This window comes from Nannospalax galili, unplaced genomic scaffold (assembly GCF_000622305.1).
Source record: "Nannospalax galili isolate Female #2095 unplaced genomic scaffold, S.galili_v1.0 scaffold1714, whole genome shotgun sequence".
NCBI lineage: Eukaryota > Metazoa > Chordata > Mammalia > Rodentia > Spalacidae > Nannospalax > Nannospalax galili.
This window is the reverse complement of record NW_008334552.1, coordinates 732,344-744,816: the sequence shown is the minus strand read 5'-3', so window position 1 is coordinate 744,816 and position 12,473 is coordinate 732,344. Positions and strand designations below refer to the sequence as shown.

At 51.9% G+C, this 12,473-nt stretch overlaps 1 protein-coding gene across 5 annotated transcripts in view; it reads left to right on the top strand.

The window, feature by feature from the left end:
* Hm13 (histocompatibility minor 13) overlaps positions 1 to 5,768 on the top strand; it is a 41,197-nt gene extending 35,429 nt beyond the window's left edge. For 3 of the 5 annotated variants that reach the window (XR_001872357.2, XR_607128.3, XR_607127.3), the window contains 3 exons: positions 1,252 to 1,337; positions 4,373 to 4,573; positions 5,330 to 5,768. Coding sequence is in view for 2 of the 5 variants with exons in the window: in XM_008829398.3 (XP_008827620.1) it covers positions 1,252 to 1,337; positions 5,330 to 5,432 (189 nt within the window). In the remaining 3 variants the exon portion in view is untranslated. The remainder of the gene's footprint in view (positions 1 to 1,251; positions 1,338 to 4,372; positions 4,574 to 5,329) is intronic. The other 2 variants (XM_008829398.3, XM_008829397.3) reach the window with 1 other exon arrangement.
* The last annotated feature ends 6,705 nt before the right edge of the window (positions 5,769 to 12,473 follow it).

The following is a 12,473-nucleotide window of genomic DNA, read 5'->3' as shown; positions in this document are numbered from 1 at the left end:
ATATTGCTGGATTCAGGCATGATCTATGTAAACAGTGTGGCTCACAGCCCACCCAGACCAGTGCCAAGAAATGGTCTACTGAAGAGGGTCCTCAGGCACTAGGAAAGATTCCTTTGTTCTCTAGCCACAGGCTGGCTTGGCACCAAAAATGAATTCCCCTCACCCCATTCATCTCCAAGACCTCTCTTAGCCTGGTGAGCATGGTGCAGAAGCCTCTGCTAGACCTCCTGTTTCCCAGGCCCTCTGCTGAATACCAGACATGCAGAGTAAACAGAGCAGCCAAAGGCTTGCCCTCTCTGAGTCCTCAACCCAACAGGGGATAGAGACTGGTCTGTATGGGGTGATCCCTTACAAAGGACCAGGAATGTTAGTAGGGATAATTGGGGTTGGTGGCAGAGGGGACTCTGCAAGCAGATGATACCATGCAAGTAAGGGCTTTCCCACAGAGGTGAAGGCTGAGCGGGCAAGAGCAGCTCAGGCAGCAGAAACTACACATATAAAGGTCCTGGGGCTGTGACCAGAGCAAGGTAGGTCAGATAAAGTTGGAGGAAGTGACAGGGGTCACATCTCATGAGGCTTTCAGGCCACTGGCAGCATTGGGGACTTCGGAGTGTCCCCAGCGCATCATACAGTAGAGTGATGTCAACTTTTCAGAGATTGTAAAAGAATGGTTTCACAGTCCGGCATGTGGGGCTTCTGTCCTATTTAACACTTAGACCCAAGGCCCAGGCTGGCCCCTCCCTCTAGAGCATTAGCTCTTCTCTGCCACAGCCATGGGAACAGTCTTTTCTCCTAGCCTAGCTTTCCCAGGCATCTCAGTACAGATGTGGGGGTGGGGTAGGGTAGGGCAGAGCACCTGGGTACGAAAGCTACTGGGTACTTTCAGGGATGGTATGTCTGCATGGTGTTGCAGCAAGTGTTGCAGGTATTGTCACCATCTTCAGTCTCTCCCAGAGTATTTACTAAAATGCCAGCCTCTGCCCCGCCCTGTGGAGCTGGCCTCTAGGAAGAAAGCCAGCCTGCTCTGAGCCACTGTCCAGGTGATTCCAACACTGCTGGACAGACTCCTTGGAGTTCTATGTCCTTGTTTCTTTGTGCTCTTGCTTTCCCAAAGCCCTGCGTTCTGGCTCAGCCTCTGGCTGGTTCTGTGAACCTGGGCCTGAGCTATATCTCTCAGTCAAGCCCAGAAGAATACACTGGGTGTGGCCCTGAGTAGGCGTCCTGCCTCACTAGCTTCTTGTCTTCTCACAGCCGGCTCTCCTGTACCTGGTCCCTGCGTGCATCGGCTTTCCTGTCCTGGTAGCACTGGCCAAGGGAGAAGTGGCAGAGATGTTCAGGTAAGGTGGAATGGGACCAACATCCAGGAGGCCCCAGTGTATCTGCAGACAGTCTGCTGGGGCAAGTGAGCACTCTTCAGGGGAGCATTTCTCTCATCTGCTCCTCCCCTGGCCCTTTCAGTCAGTGACTGAGTAGTCACCAGTGAAAACCTTCCCCAGGAGCTAGGGGAGGGCAGCCCACACCATATACCTGATAGAGGTTTTCTTCAGACTGCCCACCATCCAGGCCCTGGGGTCACAGCCTGGCTCTGCCACAAAGTGACTTGAGATGTGTCTTCTGCCCTGGTGTCAGTTTGTACATGTGAGTAATAGGACCAGGACATACCCTTGAGGAGAACCCGTGTGTCCATCTCTGTCCAGCAGCCCCTGTAGCCATAACCCACGACTTGCTCCCTTTTCTCCTCAGGCACACACTCCTTCCCCGTGGTCACAGCCACATCCCTACCCCAAGGCCTGCATGACTCTAATAGGTATCTGCACCCTAGCATCACCAACCCCACCCACCAGAGACCTAGGAATAGCTGCCGGCTACCATTAAAACTGCCCACTTGGGGGCCTTCACCCAACTGCACCTGCCTGGCCTCAAGTTGGCCCTCCAGTGCCTGCCAGGACCTCCTGTGCACTTGGCTGCTGCATGGTAGCCTGTGACTCACCCCTTCCCTTTCCCCATGCCTACTCTGCCTTCCGTGTCCTGCCTGGATTCCCCAGCTCCAGCCTGCCCATCTGGAGCCTGCCCACTTATATCTTCTGGCATAGCAGCCCAGGTCAGCGCCTATTGCCCCTCCCTCTGCGCATCCAGCCTTAGGGGGACCTCCAGATCAGTCCCCTTGTGTCCTCAGCATGCAAAGCTCTGAGCACCCAGCTAGGGCAGAAGGTCCCTCCTTCACCAGATTGAAGCTTGGTTTCCTTAAATGTTGACTGGCACAGCACCCCAACCTACCCAGAACATCCTTAGGGAAAAGAAAGTGGGTGGTCTCTCCTCTGTCCTTCCTTCTTCCCCTCTCAATTTGATCTTCTGGCTTTACTTTTTTCTTTTACTACCACTCCTCTTTTTAAAAAATTCGTTGCCAGTCATGGTAGCGCATGCCTTTAGTCCCAGCATTCCAGAGGCAGAGGCAGGTGGATCGCTGTGAGATTGAAGTAGGCCTGGCCTATATAGCAAGTGCCAGGCCAGCTGGTGCTACAGGGAGACCCTGTCTCAAAAAGACCAAAAAAAAAAAAAAAAAAAAAAAAAAAAAAAAAAAAATTCATTCACTGTTCATTCTTGAATGGGTAGCACATTCACATGGTTCAGAATCCCATGACTAGAGAGATGACTCAATGGTTAAGAGTGCATGCTGCCCCCTCCCAAGGACCCTAGTTCACTTCCCGGCACCCATGTAGGGCGGCTCACAGCCTCCTGTAACTACAACTCCAGGGGGAATCTCACCTGAAACCTCTGGCTACCATGGCACCTACACTCATGTGCACATATCCACAGTGATACACACACACACATAATTTAAAATTCCACAGCAGCCAGGCAGATCTCTGTGAAACTGAGGACAGCCTGTTCTACATAGCAAGTTTCAGACCAGCTGGGGCTACAGGGAGACCCTGTCTCAAAAACACCCCCCCCCCAAAAAAGAATGAAAAAGAAAAAGTTCCACAGCTGAGCCTGGTGTGGTGACTCGTGCCTTAATTCCACTATTTGGGTGGTTGAGGCAGAAGGATGGGTTCAGGACAGGCTGTGCTATGTAGTAAGCTCCAGGCCAGTCGCATGACAGAAGCAGGTAGATTTCTGTGAGTTTGAGGCCAGCCTAGTCTACATAGTGAGACTGTCTCAAAATAAATAAATTTTAAACTAAAGCAAAACAAAATTTTAACAAAATTTTTTAAAAGGCGTGGGCAAGCCAGGCGTGGTGGCGCATCCCTTTAATCCCAGCACTTGAGAGGCAGGTGGATCTCTGTGAGTTCAAGGCCAGCCTGGTCTATATAGTGAGTTTCTAGGCCAGCTAGAGCTACAAGGAGAACCTGTCTCAAAAAAGACCAAAAAAAAAAAGGCATGGGCAGATGAAATGGCTCAGGAGGTGAAGAAGAAGACAGCTCTCGTAAGTTGTCCTCTGACCTCCACATGAGCCCTGTCACATACACATACACTAAATTAATTAAATATATTTTAAAAATCCTTTAATCCCAACACTCCAGAGGCAGAGGCAGGCAGATCTCTGTGAGGTCAAGGCCAACTAAGGCTACAGTCTCAAAAAGAAAAAAAACAGGCTAGGGAAGACGGTGTAGTCAGTAAGGTGCCTGCCATACAAGCATGAAAACCTGAGTTCAGATCACCAGCACCCAGCTGGTATAGTGGTGCATGTCTATAAACACAGCTCCTGGTGGGGTACCGAGAGGGATACCTGGAGCTCACTGGCCAGCCAGTCTAACCAATTGATAAGCTCTGGGTTCAATAACAGACTTTTCTCAAAAAATGAGTGATAAAGACCCCCAACATCAGCCTCTGGTTTCCACACGCACATACACTACACACACAGATGCACAGCTGTGAGGGGACATGTGTGTCCTCATGTCCCAGCCCACCTGAGAGACCATCTCTTAACAGATGCCTTTAGAGATGTCTATGCACTGACACGCAACTGTGGCTGCACGGACAGATGTCAATCTCCAGCATTCTGCACCTTGGTGCTTTTCCTGTTTGGGGTGTCGTAGAGAGCCAAGGATCAAAGCCAGGGTCACATGCATGGTAAGCACATGCTCTTCTACTGGGGTTAGACCCTAGCCCTCCATATGTCACAGAACAGTTAGAAACACTGGCTCAGCAGCACCTTCAATCCAGTGCATCCTCCCTCTTTTGCCTGCATGGTGCACCCTTGCAGCTGAGCATTTTCTTTCAAGCGATGAAGGTTGTATACAGAGGCTGCAAGTGTGAGCCAGGTAACAAGGTGGCAGTGCACCCTGCTCCTTGGGAAGGAAGTCTCTGTCCTCCCCTGGTCTTCCTCTCTCCATCTCTTTGTTCTGTCTTCTCTATCTGTCTCACACAGCTACGAGTCCTCGGCGGAAATCCTGCCTCATACGCCGAGGCTCACCCACTTCCCCACAGTCTCGGGCTCCCCCGCCAGCCTGGCCGACTCCATGCAGCAGAAGCTAGCTGGCCCTCGTCGCAGGCGCCCGCAGAATCCCAGCGCCATGTAATACCCAGCGGGTGCCCACCTGCCCGCTCCCCCCACTGTCCCAAGCCCAAGGTAGGGCAGATGCTCCAGCTCTTGTATAAAGTCAAGGAGTGTTGCTGGGGTCAGAGGCAGGAGGCAGCTTGTTACAGCCACCAGTCAGTACTTGCTGCCCAGCCTTGGGGGGAGCAGGCACCCCAGAACCTTGGCGTGATCACCAGCCATGGGGAATTCACATGAGATGGGGGCCATGAGTGGCCTTGTCACAGTGTAATAGATGATGGGACTGCTGGCTTGTATTTACTGGCCCTGAACCAGTCACTTTGCTTCAAGTACACACCTACCCTTCTGCCCACCGGGGAGGAAACATGCATTGTGCTTGGCATGAGTGCAGTTGCTTAGTAAGCAAAGTCCCTGATGAGAACTAAGCCAGGGTGTCCACTCTGAAGCGTGGCACTGTACTGCTTGCCAATAGAACAGTATCCTGCCTGGTGCTGAGCTTCATGTGTCCTGGGAGACAGCCGATCTCCCGGAGTCTCATCCCACTTTTATCTGCTCTCAGCAGAACATTCAAGAAGTTTAAAGTTGATCCACACAAGCCCAGGCCCAGCCGCTCCTATTTGCTGCTGCCTTTAGAGCCTCTTGGCACCACAGGGCACAGAGAAAGCCAGGCAGGTTGCCTGTAAGGGCACACAGGGTTGGGGCCAGATACTGAGAGGATGGGCAGGAGATGCAGAACAACCCTTGCCATTCCCTGGGATCACAAGGAAAGGGGTGATTGGGACTCTTCCCTCACCATCCTCCAAATGTGTTCCTTTGTTTTCTGGTCAGTTATGAGGAGTCAAATCCTAAGGATTCAGCAGCTGCGACCGAATCCAAAGAGGAGGCAACAGAGGCATCGGCATCGAAGAGGCTAGAGAAGAAAGAGAAGTGAGGCGCTGCTCCTGACCCTTGAGGGCCAGACCAGATAGTGGGACCTGCAGTGACCTGCAGGGGACACAGGCAGAGGACTCCTGCAGGAGGTGAAGGCGGCTTCAGGATGGGGGTGGGCCTCTGCAGCCTTTTTCCCTCCCCCCTTCCTTGGCCTCCCCTTTGCTCCTCATTCCCTGCAGGCAAAGGAAACCCTCAGCTTCCTCTTTCCCCAGGAGCCAGGTGGGAACTGGGTGTGGATTTTTGATTTTTGTATTGTGGACTGACTTTTCCTCACATTAAAAACTCATCCCATGGCTGAAGGGCCTGCTGTGCTCTTCCAGGGTTCTAAGCATCTTCACCTAATGTCATGTACTAATCTCACTAGGTCTCACCTGCTATCCAGAAACTTCTCTGCAAGCCCCATCCTGGGTGCCCACCCCAATTCCAGACCATGAGCCCTCCTCACCATCTTAGAACACTTGGGGGCAGTGAAGGTGTTGGGCAGGTGTTCACTGTGCCCCCTGCCCCTTGGCCTTCGTGAAAGGTGAAGAGAGTTACCATAGAGCCAGCCTGACTCAGCAAGGGACCAGTAACCACAGACAGCTTCCCTGGGTCTGCTGTCCATCTGGCTGGAAATCAAAGCCCTATCTCCCATTCTGCTCATTCCTGCCATTCTTCCCAAAATAAGGTCCAGGTCTTCAGAGAGCCTGAGGTGGAGAGAGATTAGGCCCCAGTGCCTGGGAGAGACATTTGAGACCCTGGAGTTAGAGATTTCAGAGACAGAGTTTCCCTCACCCCTGACCTTCAGGAAAACCCCAGAGGACAAGGAGTGAGCAACACAGCCCTTACCCACCTCTCAGGGTGGGTCTCAGTGGGGAAACTGACAGGAAAGAGTGGCCACTCAGGCCTGCCTCTGACCGAGGTTCAGGCTCAAACATGCCCAGAACCTGGGGGTTGAAGCTTCACTGGTGCAGATGTGGGCCACGCATCTTGATGCAGCATTCCACTTTGCACTTAAGAGTCCTAAGCTCTTGTGTTGTTAGCCCCACACTACAGCCGGGGAAGTTGGGGCAGCTTGCCAGCAGACATGGATGTGACCTTAAGCAGTGTAAATCAGGCTCAAGTTCCTAAGTGCCATGCCACCGCTTGCCTGTCCCTTGGGATTAGATCACCCTGGTTGGTGTGCTGGGCCTCTCTCAGTCAGCCACCCAACTTTTCTGAGCTCCAGGATGGAGAGGAGAAAAGGAAACCCCAAAGACTTCTCCAGCCTGGGGGTCCCTTTCAGGGGCTTCTCCGCCGGCGCATTCCGCCTCCAGGGGGAGGCGTGTGGTCCTGGAACAAAGCCCCTCTGAGGGCGGCATATGGGGCAGGCGGCCCAGGCACACAGTGCGGTTGGCTCTGTGGCCCACATCCCACAAAGGCCTCATTGAGTCATCGCCGACCCCCAGCAGAGGCTGAGGTGGCAGTGGCGCCTGCCACCTAATGACCATCCTGGCCCCCGCCAGATGTTCCACAGACCTCGCAGCGCTGATCAAGGCCCGCTGGGCCAGCCACACAGGACACTCCAGTTCCAATTAACCAGCTTCAGCTGAGCAAACAGCGGGCAGCGGGGCCCAGCCTGGGCAGTAGGCCCAGTCGGCAGAGCCTCGGAGTCTAGACTCCAGATGTGAGCCGCCACCACCCCTGAGTCCCATGGAAAAATGGCACTGGGCCGGCACACATTGGGCCTGCACACTAGGAGGTGGGATGGGTGGTTGGGCAGAGCTTCAGGTAGGCGTGGTACCAACCTCACCCTTGGGTGGGGGTGAGTTTTTGGGAAGCTGGTCCAAAATAGATTTGCCCTGATTTGTTGTATCCTCCCCATGCCTCAGTCTCCCCTGGTTGCAGGAGGGGCAGTAAGGGGAAAGCCAGCCCTGAAGAGACCCCAGCACTCCGAACTTACCAGCATTCTGCTCCTATTCTAGAAATAGTCCATCATAGCCCCATGTGGAAGTGGTGGTATATGCATGTTGTTCTAGCACTTGAGAGGCAGAGACAAGGATCACCACAAGCTGAGGTCAGTCTGCATAGCAAGTCCCAGGCCAGCCATGACCCTATCTCCAAAAACAAAAGCATGTTTCCTCATGCTGCATGTGCTATAATCTCAGCACTCAGGCTAAGGCAGTATGATCCGTTCAAAGTCCTCCACCACATGGACAGTTCAAGGGCCAGCCTGGGCTACATGAGACCCTGTCTCAAAACAAAAACAAAAAATTGTAACAATACTATGTAAACCAACGTTTTTACAGATAACGAAAATGAAAACCGCGGCAGTCAAGCTTGGTCCGGGCCGGAAGGCATCTGAACCTGATGCCTGGCTGTCAAGCGCATGTGTTGACCACCGTGCTGGACTCTTGGGGACAGCACCGGGGATGTGGGGACGGGAGGGTGACAGTTTCAAGGCTGCCAGCAGAACAGGGCTGGCTTCCGCCACGGGAAGGAAAGCGTTACCTTCCCCCACCCCCACCCCCACCGCGGCCATACCTGGGCTCCGGCTTGTCTGGGCCAGCGCCTCCGCCCTGGGGCCGCCCGCTGGGTCCGCAGAGAGCCAGACGGAAGCCGCACGTCCCGGGGGCGTGGCCGGCCTGGTCCCGCCCAGGAGGGAGTACGCGCCCCCGTCCCCCGCGGCCCAGTGCTGGAGATGGCACGTCACCACTGAGCACCCTGCAGCCCCCTCAGATATTTATGGAAGCCTGCAAGGTGTTAAAATGTACCAGCTAGGTGTGCTGGTCCACTCCCACAGTCGCAGCCCTTGGAAGATAGAGACAGGAGGGTCAAGGCCAGTCTCTACGACATTACAGAGCTTAGGACTAGCCTGGACTACTTGAGACCCTGTTATTCCAAAAATAAGGGCCGGAGAGCCAGCTCAGTGGTTAAGAGCACTGGCTGCCCTTGCAGAGGACCGGGGTTCAGTTCCCAGCACCCACTTGGCAGCTTACAACCGACAGTAACTCCAGTTCCAGGGCATCCAACTTCTGGCCTCCCCTGGCATTGCATGCCTGGGGACACTTACATACATGCAGACAAACACACATGTAAAATTAAATTTTATTTTTTTTAATTGTAATAAATATTTGAGAATTTGGAGGTAAAACAGCAAAGGAATCAGCTTGGAAGATTTTACTTTGGAGGAAGTTGTGGTTATATTTTGGGTGGTGTTTTTTGTTTTGTTTGTTTTTCTGTATTGGGTTTGTTTTGTTTTGTTGGGGGTTTTTTTGTTTGTTTGTTTGTTTGTTTGTTTGTTTGGGGTTTTTTTTTTTTGGTCTTTTTGAGACAGGGTCTCTGGGTCTCCTGCAGCCCCAGCTGTCCTGGAACTCACTATGTAGACCAGGCTGGCCTTGAACTCAGAAATTCGCCTGCCTCTGCCTCCCAAGCGCTGGGATTAAAGGCATGCACTACCACGCCTGGTGTTTTTTTTTTTTTTTTTTTGGTCTTGTTGAGACAGCGTCTCCCAGTAGCCCCAGCTGACCTGGAACTCACTGTGTAGACCAGGCTGGCCTTGAACTCACAGAGATCCAGCTGCCTCAGCCTGTATTCCCTGCATGTAAGTAAGTGTACTTGTTTCGTGCAATGTCGGAGGAGGACAGAAGAGGCCCTTGGATCCCCTGGAACTGGAGTTACAGACAATTGCCAGCTGCCATGTGGGTGCTGGGTTTCGAACCTGGGTCCTCTGCAAGAGCAGTCATGGTTCTTAACCTCTGAGCCATCTCTCCAGCCGGGTTTTTTGTTGTTGTTTTGAGACAAAGTCTCCCTGTATTCCAGCTTCCCTAGAACTTGCTATGTACAGCAGGCTGGCCTGGAGCTCTCTGGATACCAGGTTACCCTCAAACTTGAGGCAGTTCTCCTATCTCTGCCTTCCCAATGCTGGAATTACAGGAGATTTTTCAACATATTTTGTGTCTTTAAAGATCACACTGGATGTGGTGGTATACCCCTTTAATCCCAGCACTCAGCGGGCAGACAGGTGGATCTCTGTGAAGCTGAGGCCAGCCTGACCTAATAGTGAATTCAGGCTAGCTGATGCTACAGGGAGACCCTGTCTCAAAAGAACAACAAAAAAATATTTTGTTTGAGGGGCTAGAGAGACTGCTCAGCAGTTAAGAGCACTGGCTGCTCTCCCAGAAGACCTGGGTTCAGTTCCCAGCACCCTCATGGTGACTCACAGCCATCCTGAAACTCCAATTCCAGGGGCTCTGGCCTCTTCTGGCCTCCACAGGTACTGCATATATGGATGCACTTACATGCATGCAGGCAAAAACATACAATTTTTTTTTTTTAATTTTTGATCAACAGGCTGCAGTTTGGTTGGTAGAATATTTACCTTGAATTAGTGAGACCCTGGGTTCAATCTCCAGTACCAAAAACAAATTAACCAAAAACCTAAGAGTGAGCCTGAGACCTGCCTAGGATCAGAGAGAGCTGAGAAACAGCATAGAGGAAATCTGAATGCAAAGTCATTGACTCCAAATTAATGCACAGAGAGCACAGGAGAAGAAGCTCACCTCCATTTCTATCACTTCCTCCAGTAGCAGTGGATCCCAGTCCAGAAGGGGGAAAAAGCCCAGCAGGGAGGCAGAGAGGGAGAGAAGCCAGAGGTCTGGGGAGATGATGGAGAGCGGTGAGCAACTCCCACAAGGTCAAATCAAGGAGCTTAGGTTTTATCCTGAGGCAGTGGGGAGCCAAGGAGGGACTGAGAGAGGGAATGGCATCATGGAGGCCAGGGAAGAGCTGGATAAAGGGCAGAGCCTGGGTGATGGATAGAAAAGAGAGACTAAGATGTCAAAGCATGCTGTAGGGTGAACCCAAGGTCATTCAGATGTCCCTTAGCAGCATGTCAGGTTATAACATGGAACCAATTTTCTCCATAGATTATTCATCCAAATAAATTGGAAGTTATTATAGCTCGCCGAGCTAATCAAAAACCAGAAGACTAGAAATTGGTGGAGGGAAAAAGCTGGACTAGTGTGCATGTCTGTACAAGCATTTGAGAGGTGGAGGCAGGAGATTCAGAAGTTCAAGGCCATGGGCCAGGCAAGATGGCTCAGTATGTAAAGGCACCGGCTGCCAAGCCTGATGACCTGAGTGATCCCCCAAACCCACACTCGCTCCAAAGACCAGAGGCAGGTGAATCTCTGAGTTTGAGTTCTAAACTATCCAGGGCTACACACTCAGACCCTGTCTCAAAGAGAGAGAAGAGAGCCAGGTGTGGCAGCACACGCCTTTAATCCCAGCACTTGGGTCTGTGTATGCTCATGTGCCTGTGCATGCAGCTCTTGGGAGGCAGAGGCAGGTGGATCTCTGTGAGTTCAAGGCCAGCCAGGTCTACATAGCAACTTCCAGGCCAGCTGGGGCTTCAGGGAGACCCTGTCTCAAAAAGAACAAAAAAGAGGGGGCCAGAGGAGCTGAAGAGATGCTCAGCGGTTAAGAGCACTGACTACTGTTGTAGAGGACCCAGGTTCAGTTCCCAGCACCCACATGACAGCTAACAACTGTAACTCCAGTTTCAGGGAATCCAACGCAGTTCTGACCTCAGGCGCAGCACGACATGGGTGCTCTTACATACAGGCAAAACATTCATACACATAAAATAAAAATAATATTTAGAAGAGAGAAAAGTGGGAGAAGAGAGGGCAGGAGAGGAAATGAGAAGGGAATGAAAGAAAGGAGGCAGCCTTAAGGAAAATGAGGAGGCTCTTCACCTCTCAAGGTCACAAGGAACCTTTATGGGGCCAAGCAAAGCTCCAGGAGCTCTTTCACTGAGCAAAATGGGCTCTGGTCTCCAGCGAGTTACCCAGAACTAAGGAAAGGCTTCTCTTCAACACAAAGGATTCTGGAGTGCAGGGAACACTGCTTAATCAACCCTTAACACTCCCATCCTCTCATCCTCACAAGTCCTAAGTTGGAGGCTAGGGGTGCAGCTCAGCACTACAGCACTTGACTAGCATGCAAGACCCAGGGTTTGATCCTCCATACTGAGAAAAAAAGGTCTCAAACCTCAAATCTCTGAGTCTGGTTGGGTCCCAGGAAGAAGTGCGTCCCCAATAGCTTTGAGATGAAGGGAACCCAGAATGAGTGCTGCAGTTAAGGGACTGAGACCTGCAGGGTGTTCTCGGACCAAAGGTCCTGGGGTCCTAATCGCATACAGTTCTATACTAGTCTGCATCTCCATGGGAGTTCACTGCACCTCCTGCAGTGTACACATTTGGGGCATGCACTGGCACGTGGGCACACACAGACTTAGGTGTGTGTGTGACAGAACCTGCACATGCCTCCATGCATGACCATCCAGGAGGTGGTAGTCTGGACTGGGTAACATCAACAGGAACCTTCATCGCAGAAAATACCAGTAGCAGATGCCATTCCTGTTTCCTGTATACTGACCCAAATTTGGAATGCTTGACACCATTGACAACCTGAACCCTCACATCAACCCTAGCCATTATACAGAAAAAAAAAAAAAAAAAAGAACCATCTATGTTCTCAAATGAGGACACATTCCCCTGACCTTGCTGGTCCATTTCTGTTCTAGTTTGTTTCTCCATTGCTGTGACAAAACACTCTGACCACTACCAACTTGAGGAGGAAAGGGTTTTTCTTAATCTCCCAGGTCATCAGGGAGCCCAAGGTAGGAACTCAGGGCAGGAACCTGGAGGCAGGAGCTGGAGCACAGGCCATGGAGTAATGCCGCTTACTAGCTTGCTCCCCTGGCCCCTGCTCAGCTTGCTTTCTTATCCAACACAGGCCCACCTGCCCAGGGGTGGACTACCCACAGTGGGCTGGGCCCTCCCACATCACTCAACAATCAAGAAAATGCCCCACACACATGGCCACAGGCCAGTCCAATGGAGGCAATTCCCCAATTGAGGCTCCCTCAACCCAGGTGTGTCAAGTTGACACTAAAGCTATCCAGCACAATATCCTCTTGTTATTTTTCATTTCATTAAATAATAATTTATTAGCCAGGTGTGGTGGTGCATGCCTTTAATCCCAGCACTTGGGAGGCAGAGGCAGGTGGATCTCTGTG